Raw genomic sequence first — 20385 nt, forward strand, 5'->3', positions numbered from 1 at the left:
GCAATCTAAAGACAAAACAAAACTCACAGATACAGAGAGCAGATTGGGGGGTGTGTGTGCAAAATGGGTGAAGGGGACCAAGAGGTACAAACTTCCAGTGATACGTAAGTCTGGGGGATGCCCCGTACAAGCTGGTGACCACAGTCTGTAGCGCTGTATCCTACGCCTGAGAACTTAGAAGAGTGAATCCTGGAAGTTCTCATTGCAAGTGAAAACAAATGAGTCACTATGTACGGTGACAGATGGTGAGGAGACTTAACTGGTGATTAGTTCCCGGTGTAGACAAACAGCGAATCACGTTGTACACCTGAAACTAATGTTGTGTGTCAATTACACTCTGATTTAAAAAGCCGGGTCCTGGGGCACTTGGCTGGCGGAACCGGTGGAACCTGCAGCTCTGGATCTCAGTGTCATGAGTTTGAGCCCCACCTTGGCTTTAGAGATTACTCTAAAAAAAAAAAAAAAAAAAAAAAAAAAATCTCGGGACACCTGGGTGGCTCAGTGGGTTAAAGCCTCTGCCTTTGGCTCAGGTCATGATCTCAGGGTCCTGGAATGGAGCCCCACATGGGGCTCTCTGCTCAGCAGGGAGTCGGCTTCCCTTCCTCTCTCTCTACCTGCCTCTCTGCCTACTTGTGATCTCTATCAAATAAATAAATAAAATCTTTTAAAAAAAATCTTAAAGAATAGATAAATAAAAAGCCGAGTCCTTCACCTTTGAGGGAAGCACTTTTTAAGTCGCTCCCAAAGGTGTCAAGGTGGCAAGCTAGAGAGCGGAGCCTCTAGCGACAGGGCGACAGGGCGACACCACATGCCTCCCACCCCAGCCCAGAGGAGTACAGCAACCTTATGGACCCAGTATAGGGGTGGGGGACGCCTGGCTGACTCAGTCGGTAAAGTAAGTGATTCTTGAGCCCCGCCCACCCCACTCTCCACCCCCGTCCCCCCCCCCACCCCCGCCCCAGGTTGCAAGTTCGAGTGTGGGGTCCGGGGTCAGACAGTCACAGACGCAGCACTTAATATGTCCGGGTGCCTGGGTATGTCACTCCTCTCTGAGGCTCGGGCTCCCCACCTGGGTGGCGGAGAAGAGACGAGGAGGTCATGGGCGCAGTGTGACCGATAAGCAGGACGCGTGCAACAAATGAGTTGCTCGTTTTCACAGGATCGTCCGCCTGTGTTGCAGGGAAGGAAACTGAGGCTGAGGGAGGGGAGCCAGGTCGCAGGCTGCACTTGAGCTGCCACTGAGTCCAAGGCCCAGGCTTCCCAACGCGTGGAGGCCTCAGGAATGGTCTGCCGCCTGAGGTAAAGAGAGGCGACCCCGGGATGAAGGGCAGGGGAACCTTGCAGCTGTCTTGTCGCGGGGACAGTAGGGTAACAAGAGCGTGAGCGCGCGGCCAGACGCGGCGCCTTTAAAGCCCGGCGGAGGGGCGTGCCCGGCGGCGCGGAGGGCCCGCCCCTGGGCGTGTCCGCCCGGCGCCCCGCCCCGAGGCTTGTAGCGGCGGCCCGGGGAGGAGGCGCCGACTCTGGCTCCGCGGCCGCTCGACTGGCAGCGGCGGCGGCGGCTCGGCGGGCTCGGCGCCTCCTCTCCCTCGGGCGGCTTCCCTGCGCGCTGCCGGGGCGCCCGGACGCACGCGGGCGGCTCGGCGATGGCCCGCGCCCCGCGACGTGGCGGGCGGGCACGGGGACGCCGGACGGCGCGGCCCGAGTGAGCCGGGGCCGCCCTCCCGCCCTCGGCCGGGGCCGCCCGGGATGGCCGTGCCGCCGCTCGGCCGGGCGCCGCTGCTGCTGCTGTGGCCGCTGCTGGCGGCGGGCGGCGCGGCGCTGGAGATCGGCCGCTTCGACCCGGAGCGCGGGCGCGGGCCGGCGCCCTGCCAGGCGGTGGAGATCCCCATGTGCCGCGGCATCGGCTACAACCTGACCCGCATGCCCAACCTGCTGGGCCACACGTCGCAGGGCGAGGCGGCCGCGGAGCTGGCGGAGTTCGCGCCGCTCGTGCAGTACGGCTGCCACAGCCACCTGCGCTTCTTCCTGTGCTCGCTGTACGCGCCCATGTGCACCGACCAGGTGTCGACGCCCATCCCCGCCTGCCGGCCCATGTGCGAGCAGGCGCGCCTGCGCTGCGCCCCCATCATGGAGCAGTTCCACTTCGGCTGGCCGGACTCGCTGGACTGCGCGCGGCTGCCCACGCGCAACGACCCGCACGCGCTCTGCATGGAGGCGCCCGAGAACGCCACGGCCGGCCCTGCCGAGCCCCACAAGGGTCTGGGCATGCTGCCCGTGGCGCCCCGGCCCGCGCGGCCCCCCGGCGACCCGGCCTCGGGCCCTGGCCCCGGCGGCGGCGGCGGCGGCACCTGCGAGAACCCGGAGAAGTTCCAGTACGTGGAGAAGAGCCGCTCGTGCGCGCCGCGCTGCGGGCCCGGCGTCGAGGTGTTCTGGTCGCGGCGTGACAAGGACTTCGCGCTCGTCTGGATGGCCGTGTGGTCGGCGCTGTGCTTCTTCTCCACGGCCTTCACTGTGCTCACCTTCCTGCTGGAGCCGCACCGCTTCCAGTACCCCGAGCGCCCCATCATCTTCCTGTCCATGTGCTACAACGTCTACTCGCTGGCCTTCCTCATCCGCGCGGTGGCCGGCGCGCAGAGCGTGGCCTGCGACCAGGAGGCGGGCGCCCTGTACGTGATCCAGGAGGGCCTGGAGAACACGGGCTGCACCCTCGTCTTCCTGCTGCTCTACTACTTCGGCATGGCCAGCTCGCTGTGGTGGGTGGTGCTGACCCTCACCTGGTTCCTGGCCGCCGGCAAGAAGTGGGGCCACGAGGCCATCGAGGCCCATGGCAGCTACTTCCACATGGCGGCCTGGGGCCTGCCGGCCCTCAAGACCATCGTCATCCTGACGCTGCGCAAGGTGGCGGGGGACGAGCTCACGGGGCTCTGCTACGTGGCCAGCATGGATGCGGCGGCCCTGACGGGCTTCGTGCTGGTGCCGCTCTCCTGCTACCTGGTGCTGGGCACCAGCTTCCTCCTGACCGGCTTCGTGGCCCTCTTCCACATCCGCAAGATCATGAAGACGGGCGGCACCAACACGGAGAAGCTGGAAAAACTCATGGTCAAGATTGGGGTCTTCTCCATCCTCTACACGGTGCCCGCCACCTGCGTCATCGTGTGCTACGTCTACGAACGCCTCAACATGGACTTCTGGCGCCTTCGGGCCACAGAGCAGCCCTGCTCGGCTGCCAGCATGCCCGGGGGCCGGAGGGACTGCTCGCTCCCAGGGGGCTCGGTGCCCACCGTGGCTGTCTTTATGCTCAAAATCTTCATGTCGCTGGTGGTGGGCATCACCAGCGGTGTCTGGGTGTGGAGCTCTAAGACTTTCCAGACCTGGCAGAGCCTGTGCCACCGTAAGATGGCAGCTGGCCGGGCCCGGGCCAAGGCCTGCCGGGCTCCGGGGGGCTACGGCCGTGGCACCCACTGCCACTACAAGGCCCCCACCGTGGTCTTGCACATGACTAAGACGGACCCTTCTCTGGAGAACCCCACGCACCTCTAGGGACCCAGGCCTGCGCGGGGCGGCTGTTGCCTGCCCCCCCGCCCCCCTTCCGGAGGAGACAGCTGACTAGCAGCTGCCCAGCTGTCAAGGTCAGGCAAGTGAGTTCGAGGGGCCAAGGACCAGGGCGGGGAGACTCTGCCGCTGCCACCCTCAGTTGCTGGGACCAAGCGAGGCTCCCTCCCCGGCAGCGGCCGAGGGCAGGGAGTGGGCCTGGCCAGGTCCCCACAGGGTCCTGGGGGAGCGTGTGGCGAGGAGGAGGGGCAGAAGGGGGCGTGGTCCAGCAGGGAGTTTATTTAATGATGTAATTTATTGTTGAGTTTCTCTGGAAGCTGTGACTGGAATTAAACCCCCCACCCCGTGTGGCACTGCTGAGTCCTCCGTGGGCCGGGCAGGGGGAAGGTCGGAGGGTGAGAGCCCTGCGGGAGTCTCCCCGGTGGGCAGAGCTGGGGGGGTGCTGGCCTCCTGTGCTGGGCCCAGTTCTCGGGCTCCCCACCGCTCAGGAGGGCGTCCCTGTGGAGCAGCAGTTTCTGCAGAGGTCCCCGTGTGTGTGCGTGCGTGTGTGTGTGTGTGTGTGTGTGTGTGTACTTGTGTGTTTTCCGCACTTGCCTGTCTCTGCTCCTTTGCCTGAGTCCTGAGCTCCTGTTTCGAAAAGTGTGCGTGGGACGCCTGCTGGAGCCCTCCAGGGTCCCCTGGGAGGACACCTGTGGCCTCGGGGACTCTAACCTGTCTGGGGGCTGTGAGTGAGGCTGCTTTCTTCACTTGCATGGAAATCAGGGCATCTACCTGTCTCCAAGGTTCCCTTGGAGGCTCAGGACCTGATCCCGCCTATTCGGGTCCTGCTGTCCCTTCTGGGGCCTGAGGGCTGCCAGGTGTGCTGGCGGCCCCCTCGCTCCCTGGGGTCCTCGTCAGGACGCCCCAACACCTCCCCTCAATTCTCTGGGGGGAGTGGAGATGGGCCCAGACCGGTGTGTGGGCATCTTGGTGGCTCAGACGTGGGGACATGGGGAGCCCTGGAGTCCAGTCGGAACGGGGCGCCCAGCTCTGGAGGCTGCGGAAGGATTTGAGGTGTGGAGAGCTGCTGTGAGAGATGGAGCAGGAGCAGGGGCGCGCGCACCCGTGTGTCAGGGGACGGGGAAAGGTACATGTGTGTCTGCGCACCAGGGAAGCCCAGGGCGGCGGGGACCTGCCATCTCTGCCCACCGTAAGGAGTGTGTGGCCATCCCACGGAGACCCCCATCAACCCGGGGCCGCAGGTGGGGGTCAGACCCCAGAGCCCCATCTTGGCCTCTGCTCTAGCCACTGTGGCTTCAGCCAGGTGAGGGTCTTTGTCACCATCCCAAGCCAGCACTCTGTGTCACTGCCGGGAGGCCCCAAGGCTCCAGCCTCCCCTCCGAGGACGCCTGTTCCCGGTCAGTAGTAGGGCTGAGTTCCCGAAGCCGAAGCCGGAGGCTCTCAGGCTGGAGCTCTTCGCCCTGCACCAACCACCAGTCTCAGCGGGGCAGCGGGACAAGAAAGACACCAACTGAAGATCAAACAGGCGGTGTCAAATTCCCATCGGGAGTTGAGAGTAAAGGGCTGTCCCTCTCCCACAAGGATTGGCCTTGACCCCCAGGGGAACTCTTGGTGTGGGGGGGCTGGGCACCTGTGCTTATGCATTTGCTGCATAGCCTGCGCCCCCCCACTCCTCCCCAAAGCCTTCCCCCTCACGGAGCACACAGGAAGTCCTCTGGCCTTTTTTTTTTTTTTTTTTAAATCAGTAAAGCCAAGCCTCATCACTCCCTGTGAGGGTCCTTGACTGAGTGATTGCGCTTGTTGAAGGCGACAGGGGCCCGGGACAGATGGGGGGCAAAGTGGCTGCATTAAGCTGGGTGGTGGGCCGGTCTGCACGGAGCAGAGCTGAAGCTGCCGAGGGGAGCAGGGGCAGCAGAAGTCAAAGAAGATTCTGGAGACCAGGGAAGAGAGAGGCAGGTGACATGTGCATTAGGAGTGGTACCGGTCCACCCCTGTCCCTTGCCAGAAGGAGACCTTTTACAGAAGGCTTCAGTTGGATCCTCCTCTGCCGTTTTAGACACAGGGGAGGCGTGGAGAGCTTGGGGCTGGAGCTCACACGGCCAGGCAGCGTGCGGCCTCCAGAGCCTCTGATCTCCACCGCACCCCGGAGGCCAGCGGGAAGGCAGGTGTTAGAACCGAGGGCGGTTTTGTCCAGAGAAACCCCTCCCACAGCGGGGCCTCCCCCAAGCCCCGCAAAGGAAATTCCAGAACCCAGGGGAAGCGCCTCAGAAACCAGCACCTGCTGGCCTGTGCACAGGGTGCCCCTAGCCCCTCCTAGCCACGGCCCTGGCGCACATCTGCACACTCCCTGTGGCCCATGCCTGGCCCGCCGGCTGAACCTGTGTGGGGGAGGCCCGAGGTAAGGGGACTTCTTAGTCCTGACCTTGGTATTAGTTCCACGGAAACGGTGCGAAGTTCCCAGGAGGCAGCGGTGGTCCCGGGCGGTCAGTAGCTGCTCTCCCTGCCTGCTCTCAGCCGCACCCCCCTTCCTGCCCGGCTTGTTTCTCACTCAGCGCCCTGCCTGAGGACGCCCCGGCTCCGTATCCAGACCCCACCTCACCGCCACCCCTGACACAGTTCCGCGGCCTCCACAGCGACAGGGTCTGAGAAGGAGGCAGCATGGGCAGGACGAGGGGGAGGGCTCTGCTCAGGCCCCCATTTGCAGGAAAAAGTACTCTTTTCCCCGTTCGCAGGAGTCCGCCCCCGTCAGGTGGCTCCCGTAAGGTCACACCCTTGGCAGGGAGGCTGATGGTTTAACAGGACCAGGGCACCCTAGATGAAGAGACAGGGCCCCATGGGTGCCATCCTGGGGCACCCTGCAAAACCCACTGGGGAACAGGACTTGGCGGACGTGGCCAGAACCCCGTGTCTGGCTGTGACCGTGTAGGAAATGCTCAGAGGTCGCACAGCTCCCTTCCTCAGAGCCAGAGCGCTGGCCACATTGGAGCTGACTTTGGGGCAGGTGCCCCCCACCCCACCCCGCCACCAGCCCCCGGAGAACTGAAACTCCCCAGTGCTTGGCGCAGGCCTGGCTCCAGGCCCACACTCAGCAAGGCCACAGAGCGGCGGGGGTAGAACCTGCACCCAGGGCTTCGGGCTCGCCTCTGGTTTCTTTGGGTTGGGTGGCCCAGAGCCAGAGTTCCACCTCTCTGGGGATGGGGACACACAGTGGGCTCGGCAGCATCTGAGTTCTGCAAGCTGGTGGCCGCCTAGCAGTGACCTACTGCGGATCAAGCACTCAGACTTCAACAGTCCTCAGCACAGACAACAAATGAAGACGCAGCCGTGCGGGGGAACGGCTGCAGGGAATGGGAGTTCATGGTTTTCACTCTCCGAGTCGAGTGCTTGAAATTTTCCTTCAGGGGTTGTAAAATGTCAGGAGTTGCCCCCAAATTAAGTCCTCAAGCGCTATACAAATGCCCACAGTGGAGTCTTTAAGAGCATTTTGCCTGAATTCCCACAATTCTAATGAAAATTTTGGGGAGAGGGGGTTAGGGACAAGGCCGGGAGAAGCTTGAAGGTCACGCGTCGGGTGTCCTCTTGCTCCCAGAGGCAGCCGGACCAGCTCTCCGGACTCTGCACGATCCACTCCCTCCCCGCAAAGACAAAGATTCACCAGAAGCATTTCTTCTTTATAAACACAAGTACATAATGTTTATTTGAAATTCCAATTTATTACAAGTTTACCCTTTAATGGGGCCCTTCCTCCTTAAAGACAATTAGAAAAAAAAAAAAAAAAAAAAAAACCAACCACAAACAGTTCAGGTGTCACTGAAGTGGGAACACGGGAGTCTCACTGCGAACAAGAACAGACCGGCTCTGGGGTCAGAGGCGGCGCGCGGTGCCGGCGGCTGGGATAATGGAACTGGAGCATCAGTGCTAAGCCCGAGCCTGTGGGAGCAGGGGCCGGAACCCCATCCCGCAGCAGCTGGAGCAGACCCCCAGCCTCCAGGCAGGGCAGGCGGGGTGAGGCAGGGACCACACCTTGAAGTTCCGTATTAAGAGGCTTCATTCTCAAGTTCTCGGAGCTGCAGTCCCCTTGGTGGACAGCTTTTCCCTTAACTTAAATAGGTACAGAGGAGCTGAGGTGCTCACATTTTCTAAATTCAAAGCTGATAGAAAAGAAAATTAAACCCTGTTTTGCATTTTTATCAAAATCTGCCATAAAAGGGAAAGACCACGAAGTCCCGCCTCACTCGGAGGACTGGCGCCAGCGGGAGGGGCCGGGCGGAGCCCCCCCCCCCCCCCACCGCCCCGGAGGGCCCCGGACCCTGCAAGATTCCCTGCAAGATTCAGCTTCTCGATCCGGGAGCTCCACATCTGCATCCGCATCCGAGTCCAGAACAGGCTCAGAACAGGCTCGGGAGGAGGGAGGAGGGAGGAGGCGGCTGGAGATGGAGGAGGCAGAAATGGCCGCCAGGGCAGGCAGAGGGTCGCCCCCGCCCCGCCGGTCCCGCCGCTTGCCCTGCGGAGGACGGGCTGGGGGAGGAGACGGGCGAAGTAAAGCAAACACGTTATCGTATAAACTGTACTGTACATGTGCCAAAGCAAGATGACAGGAGTATTTTACAAGATGTTCTTTATACAATATCACTGCTGAAACAAGCAACTTTCGGTAACTAGAAAAGTCAATTTAAAAAAAATTAAACATTTAAATTCTTCCTGCTTTTCTTCTGCTCCCCTAAGAGCTTGTGTCTGGTATGTGGGTGGGCTGGGCTCCAACACCCCTCTGGCCAGATCCATCCAGGTGAAGGTCACGTGCACGATGAGAAGCAGGGCTCCAGTCTCTACATGAAGTGCCTTAGGTTCTTTGTGGGTTTTTTAGGGTTTTTTTTCAGTTTTTTTTGTTTTTGATTTTGTAGGGGTGAGGTGGGGCGGGAGAGGGGCGAGAGCCGTCACAAAGAAGGGGAGGGGTATTCAGGAATGGCTCCAGGACATGTCCCTTTACTCTGCCAAGAGCAACAACTCAGAGAGCACGAGTGTCTCCTGATGCTGGTGAACACAGAATGCGGAATGGCACTCACGGCTACCGTCACCTGAAGGGGGAGGGGCAGGACGGGCTTCAAGAAACAAGAGTGTGTAAATAGAAATTAAAAAATCCACACCGCCTCCCCGTTTGGCCTGATTACCCCGATCCTTCCGTGGAATGCTGTCCTCCCTCCCCTGGAGACCAGAGGCTTGGCACTGTCGTGGTGGCCAAAGCAGGAGGAGCCGCAGGAAAGAAGCAAGTTAAAGGATGTGAGCCCACAAGAAAGCCATGCCCTTGGCCTCTCCCTGGTAGCTCTCAGAGGGCTAAGGCGGCCCACTGCCCACAGGAGCTCTGGGCAGAGACCACCAGCCCAAGAGCAGGCTCTGCAAAGAACTCTGCCTGCTTCGGGCCCTCCGGAGAGCTGGGCAAGGCAGCGCGAGCCCGGGATGGCGGCGTTTCCGGACTCCCCGTGGCCTCCTCCCTTCCTCGTTCTTCGCCATCTTGCTCTCCCTCCCCCTCCCTCCCTCCCCGGCTCTCTCCGGTCCCCCCACCGCCCTTACCAGGGCCCCGCCTCTCTATTTCTTCTGCCTTCGTCCCCTGGACTGTCCAATGGGCTCGGACTCACTGTCCCCTTCATCTTCAGCAAGCCGATCGGGAAACTTCTTGCGTTTCCTGCGGACGTACGGGTGGCCGGGCAGGTGTTTATGCAGCAGAGCCACCAGACACTGCTCGGTCTTCACCATGCAGGTCAGCACGTGGCTGCCTCGGCAGTTGTAAAGCTCGGCATTGGCAAACACTTGCTTCATGTCGGCGAGAAACTCCTGCACGGAGCGGTAGCTCCCACAGGAACACTTGTTCTGCATTGTCTGGAAGTCCATGGGGTGAGTGACGACGTCGTAGTAATCCTCAGCCTCGTCTCTGGTCACGGGCTCCCTGTGGAGAAGCAGCGAGCGGAGATCTGAGCGCGGCCTCCAGGACAGACCGAAACCTGTTCTCGGACCACCACTCCCACGACACCCAGCCGGCGCGGAGAAGGCGTGCTGGCCCCGGATGACGTGCGGCCTCTGCCAGTCTGGCGCGGGACGCCGCCGACACTCAGACACGGCCTAAAGAAGGATCAGGGCCGTCCCTAGGGCCTCTGCTCGGCAGCCCCCCAGCAGCTGCCTGTCTGCACGCGCGGAGCGCCCCCAAGTCTGGTCCTGCTCCCCGTGCCCGAGCATGCCCCACGCACCTGAAGGGCCAGCTGAAGCGGTACTTGACGATCTTGTGGAGGATCTCCTCACACTTCTGCAGCTCGAGGCTCTGCCTCCGGGAGCTCCGCTTGGTCTGAAGGACCTGGCACCCGAGAAAGAGACACGTCATTACAGGTCTAATAGAACAGAAAACTATATATCGTTTGAAAAGAAGAAAAAGGAAGTTCAACCACTGTCTCGGAGCAGAGATGGTCAAAATCATCTGGCGCTCAAGGCAGGGAGCACGCTCAGCCGGGGGCGGGGGGGGGGGGCAGCCACCGCCCCATCAGCCCCCCGCCCCACCCCGGCGGACACTCCTCAAAGCGGCAGAGGGCAGGCAGCAGCTGCCCTGGTACGGTGGTCCTGCCCGAGGTCGGCCAGAGAGGCCACCGTCACCAGCACACCAGTGAGGGACAGACCTGGGGTTACGGGGACCACTGGCAGCCAATACTGTGGGGCTGCGGCTCTGAGGAAAGCAAGGCCAGAGGTACGATTCCTCTCCCACGCCCTCCTGCTTAGCACGCGGGAGCTAAGTGGCGGAGGAGGAAAGGGTGGACGTCCCCTCCAGGGAGCCATCACTGCTGTGACTCAGCGATCAGAGCCCCAGGCTTGAAGGGTTAATTAGGTCTGGGCCAGCAGAAGCATCTCGCAATGCCCTCGAGCTCCCTAATGGCTTGCTTTATGCCCCCAAACCACCCCTAACCCAATTTGCTCTGCCAAAATAAGTACGTTTCCAGGAGCCTCTTACTGTTCTTTAAAGCTCCAGTGAAATCTGAAGGAAATCCACTAAATTTACACTGGCTGATGAGCAGAGGGGAGGCTCTCGCCCCTCCCGCAACAACTGTGGGCAAAAGACCCGAGAGCGACCGAGGCGCCAACATTGCTGACATTCCCACAACGGAGACCCAGCCCCTCGGAGCTGCTGGAGACACGTGGATACTATTTTAAAAGCCTTAACGAGTCCCAGGCCGCCTACTAACTCGGGGAGACGACGTCCGCGGGCTGAGCGGGGGATGCCGGACATAGCTGCTCCTGGGGGGCCGGGGCCGCCGGCTGCCTGCAGGCCCGCCCCTGGGCCGCAGCCGCCTCCGAAAGGGGGGCCCCACCTGTTGCCGGCCGGACGCCCGGGTCACTCACCAGCTCCTCGACCTCCGCGTCGTCCACAGGCGGCGCCTTCGGCCGAGACTTCCTGGCGGGATGTGGCTTCTTACCTGGCCGGCGCCCCGGCCTCGCCGCCGCGGGGAGGCCGCCCTGCTTGGCCCGGGCCGTCTTCCGAGGTCTCACTGAAACAGAAAATGCGGACTTCAGAGCTGACGGGGGACAGGGGAGCACATCTGCGGGACGCAGAGAGCATCTGGTCGAGCAGGGCGACAGCTCCCTCTGATCGTAAGGCGCTCCTGCCCTTTCCCTCCTGCCCCGACAGGACACTTGAAAGGTGCAGAAGCAGACGCACGGACACCTCTCGGCTGCCGGGGCCCTGCCACACGCCCCTTGGGAAGGCCGGTCCCCCGCCCCGATCACAGCTATTCCCTGAACGCGCCTCTGAAGGGGCCCACGGCGAGGCGGCGCAGGCCGGGAGAGGCCGCGTGCTGACCGCTCTGCTGGGCCCCGTAGAGCCCGCGAGGGCCTGCGAGTGCGCGTGCTCAAGTGTGAGGTGGCATCTGGCTGGAGGGCAGTTCCCGCCTCCTAGTTCCCCAAGGAATCCCACACTCGCCACCACCATCTTCTGAGAGCAAAACCAAAACCTACTCGAAGTCGTTCTCCGTGAACCCAATTTAAGCTCGGCCCAGTCCTGCTTTCTTGCATTTCTGGAAACCAGACAGTGGGCCAGGCCACTGTCATAAGAGCTTTGCCCAGCCACCCCCAAAGGGAGAATAAGGAATACAAAGGTCCCCAAGTTGACCCGTGTCTCAGGCTGACAACAGGTAGTCGATGTCAGACAAACCAACATTTCTCAGTACGTCCCCAGGGAATGACACTCCATTAGGATTAGCTCAGGGGCTCCTGGGGGACTCAATCATTAAGGGTCTGCCTTCGGCTCAGGTCATGATCCCAGGGTCCTGAGATCGAGCCCTGCATTGGGCTCCCTGCTCAGCCGGAAGCCTGCTTCTCCCTCTCGCATTCCCCCTGCTTATGTTCCCTCTCCCGCGATGTCTCTGTCAAAGAAATAAAATCTTAAAAAAAAAAAGGCTTCTCCACTGAACACATTTTCCCTTCAGAGTAGGGAGGTGATATTTGTACAAAGAGGTATACAGAGCCAGTGATGGAGAGAATCAATAAACAATGTTTCACTCTACTTCTAGACCCTGATAACCCTTCACTGGCTATTTTAAGGTCTCCAAGCTCAAGGCCAGGCAGGAAGAGAGAAGCAGCAGCTGAAACCAAGGATGAGACTCAGAATGCTAGAGACGGCCACCAACCCAGGGCCTTGAGGTGGGACCCAGGGAACACCACATCCCCGGTAGCCTACACGGTGGAGAAGACAAAGTGCTCTCAAGTACCACCACTTCCCAGACTCCTTAAGACCCTGGAAACCTAGAGAGAACGATTTCTTGGAAAGAAAACCGTTAACTTGCAAGAGGAAAGCATCCACGACTCTGAAAACCAACACAACAAGCACCGTGACATTCGGGACCTAGTCCCCAACAGGCCTGCACCCCAGTCGCTCTCTCTGGCTAGCAGACGAAGTCCCTCCGGAATCTGGGGTTCAGGGACTACAATTCTCCTGACCCTGGACAGCTGCAAGATCATGCCTGTGAACAAACGGAAGGAGCCCTCAGGAATGAGAAAGGGAAGGTGTTCCCAACGGAGAGAGCCTTGCACGACTGTGAGGACGGGGCGGGCGTGCAAACCCAGACCGCTCCGGGTTTTAGCGGCACCCCTGCTGCAAGACTGGTCAGGCCAAGCATCTTCTCAGGCTCCCAACGCTCCGAGTGCTATGACCTTGGGACTGTACCATCTCTTCAAAAGCTCATCAAAATCTTGGGGCACCTGGGTGGCTCAGTGGGTTAAAGCCTCTGCCTCTGGCTCAGGTCATGATCTCAGGGTCCTGGGATCGAGCCCCACATTGAGCTCTCTGCTCGGCAGGGAGCCTGCTTCCTCCTCTCTGCCTCTGACCTCTCTCTCTCAAAAACAAACAAACAAAACAAACAAACAAACAAAAAACCCAAAACCCCTATCAAAATCTTGATCTGTGATCTCTTCCCACTAACCCACAAGGAAGGGTCTGGTCTGTTCTGCAGAAGAGGCTGTAAAAGGCCAAGCTACAGGGCTTTAGGTTTACCCAAGAAAATGACTCCTGAAGAATGGCCATTAGAGAGTGAGCGTCAAAGAGGTTAAGTGTAAAGAAGAGCCCCCCACGCCTCCCCTCGGGCATCTAGTGAGAAACAGGATCTGAACCTTCCTACCAACCACCTGAAGCCATGAAAAAACTAGTCTTCTCTTTCCAAACTAGCCAAGCTAGGCCCCTGCACACGATGACAAAGAGGAAAGATCACTTCTCTGAAAGCAGCGCTGCAGCAGAGGCCAAACCCGCTGTTAGGAGAGGCCCGCAGGCCTAGGCCTTCCCTACCCCCAGTCCCCACTGTCCCCACCCCCTGAGCGGCCTGCCCCAGCAGACTGTACATAAGCACATTTGGGGCTCTGAATTCCACTAAATCTCGGCCCGAATGTTCTTTTTTTTTTAAAGATTTTATTTATTTATTTGACAGAGAGAGATCACAAGTAGGCAGAGAGGCAGGCAGAGAGAGAGGAGGAAACAGGTTCCCTGCGGAGCAGAGAGCCCGATGCGGGGCTTGATCCCAGCACCCTGAGACCATGACCCGAGCCGAAGGCAGCGGCTTAACCCACTGAGCCACCCAGGTGCCCCTCGGCCCGAAATGTTCTTAAGACCAAGCCATCCAACCTCCCACCAGGAAGGTGGTTCCGTGGCACCTTAAAAATCCCTCTAAAACCACAGCAGCGGAGTCTCCCCACAGCCACGACACGTGAGAGAGAGCAGACGGCCCGACGGCAGAGCTGGGTGGGCGGCTACTGCCAACCCGGGCCTCCCAAGCCAGCCCGGAAAACCCTGAAGGCGAACGGGACCCTTACATCGCAGCCCGGCCACCTCGTAGTCCGCCTCCTCCTCTTCCTCCTCCTCCTCCTCCTCGTCAGCGCTGTCCTCATCTTCGCTGTCCTCAGAGGCGGACTCTTCCGTGTAATTCCTGGAGGGAGGGAAACACAGATAGGGAACGTGGTTCCAGGCCCAAGTGGTCCTAAGAAAGGACGCAGTCCCACGGGGAACCCTCGTCACAGACCGGGCAGAGCTGATGGCGAGGGGAGGGAACCGGACCCGAGGCGAGGACACGGGCGCCGGCACGAGCGCCCGAGCGTCAGCAGCAGGCCTCCCCCGCCAGGCTCTCCTCACATCAACCGATACAAAACCTATTCCTTTTGTCTCACAAAATCACCCGGATAATGTGACATTTCAGCTATTAAAAGCTGCTCCCAACTCTGGGCGGACCGAAAGGATCAACAGCCCGGACAGGTGTTCCGCCACCTTGATGGCCTCCCTCCAGGAGCGGAACAGCTTGCGGACGGCCGTCACAGCAAAGCCGTGGTAATCCCGGCTCAGAACAGCTGGTGCAGAGCCCCGCCATCTCAGGGCAGTGCGCCTTACTTGGCTCCAAGTGCTGCTCGGGGGGACGAGAGGAACCGGGGAGCGCTGAGAGGCGGGGTCATGGTCACACAGTGCTGCCCCCTCGGAGACCCGCCAGAGCGCCTACGAGCTGCCCTTTCACCACCTCCAACCGCAGCGTGGGAACATCGGTACTAACTCGGCAAGGCTCGGGCATCTTTACGAGGCCTCACTGGGATGAGGATGAAGACCAAAGCACGGCCCCTGCCCTCAGGACACTAACACCCTCGTGGGGAGACGGTCCCATGCCAGGCAAGACACACAGAAAGACTGAGATGGACGCTTGGCTGGAACAGAGAAAGAATCAACCCTAAGAATTTAAAAACCTTTCACAAAAGCAGGCCCATTTTAGGCAGGCCCCAGGCCGGTGCCTCAGCTCCAGGGAGAGGGACCACCCCCAGGCAGGAGGCAAGCCCAGCAGGCAAGGATACGTGGGGGAGGGCGGGCAGACAGCACACGGCAGCGGCGAGGGGCTCACGAAAACGGAGACCGGAATTGTGTAAGTCTCCAAAACGAGGCCAGGCAGTTTGGACTTGATTCTAGAGGCGATGGAAAGACTTAAATTTCAGGATAGTGACATGAGCTTATCTTTATGCCTAAACCGTTCTGGTGCCCCTACCACAGCTGGACGAACAGGAAGGGGCAAGCACTGAGGTAAGGAGCTGAGACGCCTCCGAAGGAGCCCGGAGGAGAGATGGAGGCGGGCGACCGACAGCAGGGACCACGGAGAGTGGGCCGCAGGAGACGGACTCCTGAGACGTCTGGACACGGAACCGGCGTCAACAGAGCACGGAGGCCGAGGGAGAGGAAGATGTGCAAGCCGACCCCAGAGTTCTAACCATGATAAAGAAGGGGAAACAACAGGCATAGGTAAGGAAGGTCATGAGTTCCAGGACTCTGAGCAGGGGGTGACTGCAGAAGTCATGGCGAAGGGGGCAAAGTAGAAGCGTAAGGCAACGGGAGAGAGATGTTATCTGAGAAGGTATGAAGCCGAGATACAGCTCACGTCTGGTAGCGAAAACCAGGAATGTCAACATCGAGCTGAAATGAAATCAGAGCCCTGTGAGCTCCTACCGTAGGAATTCCAATGATCAGGCTCCGTGTGCAAAAGATGAACTTAAACTCCTTAGAATCATTCTGTTTGAGTAACTACAGCTTAACTGTGAGCGGCCATTTCACTGACTTGTTTTCCGAGAGAAGAAATTCTCACCTGCCGCGGGAGTTGCGCCTGGCGGTCGCAGGCTGGCAAGCAGGGCACTGCCACTCGCCGTCTGGGACCTCGTAGAGGGCGGGCCTCAGACAGAACAGGTGGAAGGCTTTATTACATTCATCGCACAAGATCAGCTTGTCGTCCTCACCTGCAAGGGGAGAAACCTGTGTGGCGGCACTGCTGGGAGCACGGCGGCGGTCAGCCAGCTGGAACGAAGAGCCACTCGCCCTCCATTAGCACCATGGGGGAGCAAACAGTCCAGCAGAGTATTATTACATTTTTTTCCTAATGCAGTCACTTCTGAAAAGAAGTGTAGCACAGGGATGCCGGTGGCTCAGCTGGTTGAGCGTCTACCTTTGGCTCGGGTGATGATCTCAGGGTGCTGGGATCGAGCCCCGTGTCAGGCTCCCTGCTCAGCAGCAAGGAGTCTGTTCTCCCTACCCCTGCTCGTGCTCTCTCTCACATATACAAATAAAATTAAAAAAGAAAGAAAGAAAGAAATGTAGCATAAACGAGGCTACTGGTAATTTAAACTCAGGCCTTCTGACTTATATCCCCAAATCCAGCTTGGCTTCGGAGAGGACAGTTAAAACATTTATGAAGCAGCAGCAAAAGCCAAGTCACGGCAAGAACGGTCCCTGCTCACCTCCTGCTAGGAAATGAGCCCCGTGAAGGATTACATTTACTGCCTGTCCTCTTCCTCCAGCCCGGCGCTTCCCACCTCCCATCTGACACGGTTTCTCTTAGAGCACCTGGTGCCCAAAAGGCATGGAACGGACACGACACGGTCACCCCCCCTCCCCAGCCTTCGCTCTAGAACAGCGTTCAGAGCAATGAACAGGTTCTTCACAGGTTTTTCTATCCTTGCGAATTAAGCCCTAACCTACCTCACAAAATAACGTTAGCCACTGAGGAGTCAATAGCTCGAGGGCTATTAGTCATGAAGTTCCTTTCACACGGGTTCTAAAAGCTGGGACCATTAAAGAGTCCCTAATGCCCTGCTCTGGGAGTGTGGGCCCCGCGGGAGTGTGGAAATACTGCCCTCTGCTGGCACACGGCTTACTTCACGAATGACTACAAACTCCAGGAGATGAGAAAAGAGATTTAAAATTTTAGGTTGATTTGTCCCCTGCAGAAAATTTAAAGATTGGAGAGATAAACTGCTCTTACCCCCAAACTTAAGGAACAAAGCGCTTGCTTTGATTTACTTCATGTAAAAGAGCATTTTACAGACCTCCGGAAGAGGGTCAATCTGTCCCACTGTACTTCTAAGTTAGGTGCCCTTAATTCTTCGGGGAGAAATACCTTTGGAATGGAAATTCTAGTGCCTACTGCACTCAGGTAAGCCACACTGATCTCAACATACCTTTCTTTCGACAAACCTTGCACCGAGCATTCTCTGCGGACATGTCCCACTTAATGCAGGCGTCCAGCATCCCAAGCAGCACGTGCATCCGGGAGAAAGTCTGAGCCTCACGGATCGCCGTCTTCCACTTTTCCAGAGCAGATGCGACCTGAACAGAGCCCAAACCAGGTCAGCGTTACTACAATGACCTCAAGGACATGACACACAGATTTTTCACACTGTATTGGCACAGCAAGCACTGAGCGCTAGAGCAGGGGAAGAGGCGAGAGAATGCGGAGTGCGTTCCGGAGTGCGTTCCCCTCCGAGAGCCTCTCCGCCCCTCACGCATTTATTTTACAGCAAAAATCAAGGCTCGTAGGAGTGAGAAAACTTGCCAAAGGTTACACAAAGAATGAAGGCAGGGGTGAGGGGTGATGAGAGACCCGTCTGTCCCAATGAAATCCCCTTAAAGATTCAGTACCATTTAAAAGCGGGAACACTTAGGGAAGGGAACCCTGTCCTGAACTAACACAACTCTGGCTAAAAAGATGACGGGTCTCTGCAGTACGTGCCACAATCCCGGATCACAGGGCCTGGACATTACAGTAAATACCATCTACAAAGCATTCAACAACACTTAAAAGTATTAAGTACTGGGATGCCTGGGTGGCTCAGTTGGTTAGACGACTGCCTTCGGCTCAGGTCATGATCCCGGAGTCCCAGGATCGAATCCCACATCGGGCTCCCAGCTCCACGGGGAGTCTGCTTCTCCCTCTGACCTTCTCCTCGCTCATGCTCTCTCTCACTGTCTATATCTCTCAAATAAATAAATAAATAAAATCTTAAAAAAAAAATATTAAGTACTGATACACAGCATTCCTCTTGACTTTATCACCAACTTCTAACTAAGTGAAACTTTCAGAGGGCCAGGGCTTAGGCTGACTTCTTTCTGGGCAGTTACTCTCAGCATAACAGACACTGCCTCCTCCCATCGTGAGAAAATGCAAATTAATTCAGAATGACCCAGGGAAAACACAGCTGGGACGCAGAAAAATATCAGGAATTTCAATGATAAAACACAACCCTCACTTCTTTCTTTTTTTTTTTTTTTAAAGATTTTATTTATTTATTTGACAGACAGAGATCACAAGTAGGCAGAGAGGCAGGCAGAGAGAGAGAGAGAGAGAGAAATAGGGAAGCAGGCTTCCTGCGGAGCAGAGAGCCCGATGCGGGGCTCGATCCCAGGACCCTGAGATCATGACCCGAGCCGAAGGCAGCAGCCCAAACCATTGAGCCACCCAGGCGCCCCACAACCCTCACTTCTATATAAAATAGACATTCTAAGGAAAAACAGAAATGTCATTTTAGGATAATTCACTTACTTCTATTACCGTTTCTTTAGTCAAAAGGTGTTTTTTTTAGGTGTTCAAAATATTTCTTGCCTAAATGATCAGGTAAGCATCTGCACAGACAAATGCCTCCACAGGCGGAAACCACCACAGAGGGGGTGCCTGGGAGCCAGTTCAGCATCCGCCTTCAGCTTGGGTCACGATCCCAGGGTCCTGGGATGGAGCCCCACATCTGGCTCCCTGCTCAGCAGAGAGCCTGCTTCTCTCTCTGCCTGCTGCTGCCCTTGCTTCTACTCTGTCCCTCTCTCCCTCTGACAAATAAAATCCTTAAACAAAAGAAAGAAAGTAAAAGAAACCACCACAGAGATGGGCAAAAGGTAAGGCTCAGGCCCTCCCTACAGCAGAGGCTGAGAGATGAGGTCATTCTACCATCATCCACTCTGTGGGGGCCATATGCCTTAACCTGGTTGTGCGTGCAGTGAAGTCCAGGGCGCAGTGCACTGCTCGGGCAACTGGACTAGCTCTAGCTAGCTGACCACCCCATGCTGCACTGCCCTGCCCCACGCCAGGCAAAGGCGTCTATTTGAAGTCAGTCTTCCTCCTACAGGAAGGGCTAGTTATGCTGAAGGCCATCGGCTGTAAAACTGAGCTGCCAAGGGACACTGAGCTACTTCTGAAGCCGTGGTGGGAGGGTTGACAGACGGGAACAAAGGCTGCCCCTTCTCTTTCTTCTGGAAACAGAGAACCACAGAGAGCCCTGTGTGCATAAACTCCTAAACAACGAGAATACGTAACATAAACACAACAAAAATGAGAGGCTGCTACAACTCTAGTACAATCTGGCCCATTCCTCAACCCCCAGTGCAGCTAGTTCAACACCTGCCCTCAAAACACAGCGCAACTGCCTTCTGCCCCCAACTGTGAGGTCCACACCGCAGCTGGCCTCAGGGCACTGGAGAGCCGACATATGCCACCACCCAGGTCCTCTTACTGTGCGAACAACCCATATGCCTCCGATGGAACGTGGATTTAGGAATTTTAAGTCCAGTCCCTACACAGAGTGCCTACTTGGAACAGGCAGAACACACACGGCTAAAATGGGCTTTGCTGTCCTCTAGTGGACTCTCAGATGCACACACATAGGAGAAAGTCCTACAGCAGAGAGTATTGCCTTTTACTTACTTCCTACGAACGTTAAGATCTGCGCCCTCAGTAGGGCAACCAGCCTCATGAAAACCCAAGCAAACCACCACCAGCACCCGGCGGCTCAGAAGGCAGAGCGCCCAACTCCCCGCTTCAGCCCAGGCCACCACGTAGGCCGTGGGACTGAGCCCAGGTCAGGCTCAACGCAGGGTCTGCCGGAGACTCTCCCCCTCGGCCCTCCTACACTCACACTCTCTATCAAATAAATCTTTTTTAAAAACCCTGAAAGGTCTTAGAAGGAAGTTATTTAATCTCATTTTAATGCATATATAGTTTCTATGTTAACAAGTTCACCTTGTAAAGAAAAGCCATGGTTTTACATGTATCTGCAGAGCTATACAACTATCAACATCACCTTAATTCAAACACTTTCATCACCCCAAAAAGAAAACCTGCGCCCCCACTAGCAGTCACTCCCGATTCTCCACCCCAGCCTACCACTTCCCCAGCCTTAAACAACCACTCATCTACTTTTGGTCTGGATATTTTCTACTTCTGGACCTTTCATATAACGTGTGGCTTTTTGCGACTGCCTTCTTGAAGCATAATCTTTCTAGGGCACACGAGCAGCGTGTACCAGTACTTTATTTATGAGTACTTTACTCCATTTTCAGTGCTGGACATTCTTCCACCGTATGGATCAGTCACATTCTGTTTATCCATTCATCGGGTGATAGAATCTTGGTTGTTTCCATTTTCTGGCTATCATAAACCACACTGCTAAGAATATCTGTGCACATGTGTATAACTTTCATTTATTAATTCCGCCCAAGGTCTCGCAGCAATCTGGGACCAGGTCTCTTTCACA

General features: G+C 57.6%; 2 protein-coding genes across 5 annotated transcripts in view; one reads left to right on the top strand and one right to left on the bottom strand.

Moving 5' to 3' along the window:
• Positions 1-1548: 1548 nt before the first annotated feature.
• On the top strand, positions 1549-3905 carry FZD9 (frizzled class receptor 9). Its single transcript, XM_082713888.1, has one exon. It carries the CDS (start codon positions 1747-1749, stop codon positions 3538-3540), a length of 1794 nt encoding a protein of 597 aa, XP_082570014.1. The 5' UTR covers positions 1549-1746; the 3' UTR covers positions 3541-3905.
• A 3310-nt stretch (positions 3906-7215) lies between these two features.
• BAZ1B (bromodomain adjacent to zinc finger domain 1B) overlaps positions 7216-20385 on the bottom strand; it is a 68156-nt gene continuing 54986 nt past the window's right edge. Inside the window, exons 14-20 of one of the 4 annotated variants that reach the window (XM_082713891.1) lie at positions 17047-17194; positions 15681-15828; positions 13885-13997; positions 10930-11075; positions 9792-9895; positions 9121-9493; positions 8546-8627 (exon numbers count right to left, since the gene is read on the bottom strand). In XM_082713891.1, the coding sequence (XP_082570017.1) occupies positions 9136-9493; positions 9792-9895; positions 10930-11075; positions 13885-13997; positions 15681-15828; positions 17047-17194 (1017 nt within the window). In that variant the 3' untranslated portion in view covers positions 8546-8627; positions 9121-9135. Of the gene's footprint in view, positions 9494-9791; positions 9896-10929; positions 11076-13884; positions 15010-15680; positions 15829-17046; positions 17195-20385 lie in introns of all 4 variants that reach the window. The other 3 variants (XM_082713890.1, XM_082713889.1, XR_014306306.1) reach the window with 3 other exon arrangements.

Source organism: Mustela nivalis (assembly GCF_964662115.1).
Source record: "Mustela nivalis genome assembly, chromosome: 19".
In the NCBI taxonomy this organism is placed as follows: Eukaryota; Metazoa; Chordata; class Mammalia; order Carnivora; family Mustelidae; genus Mustela; species Mustela nivalis.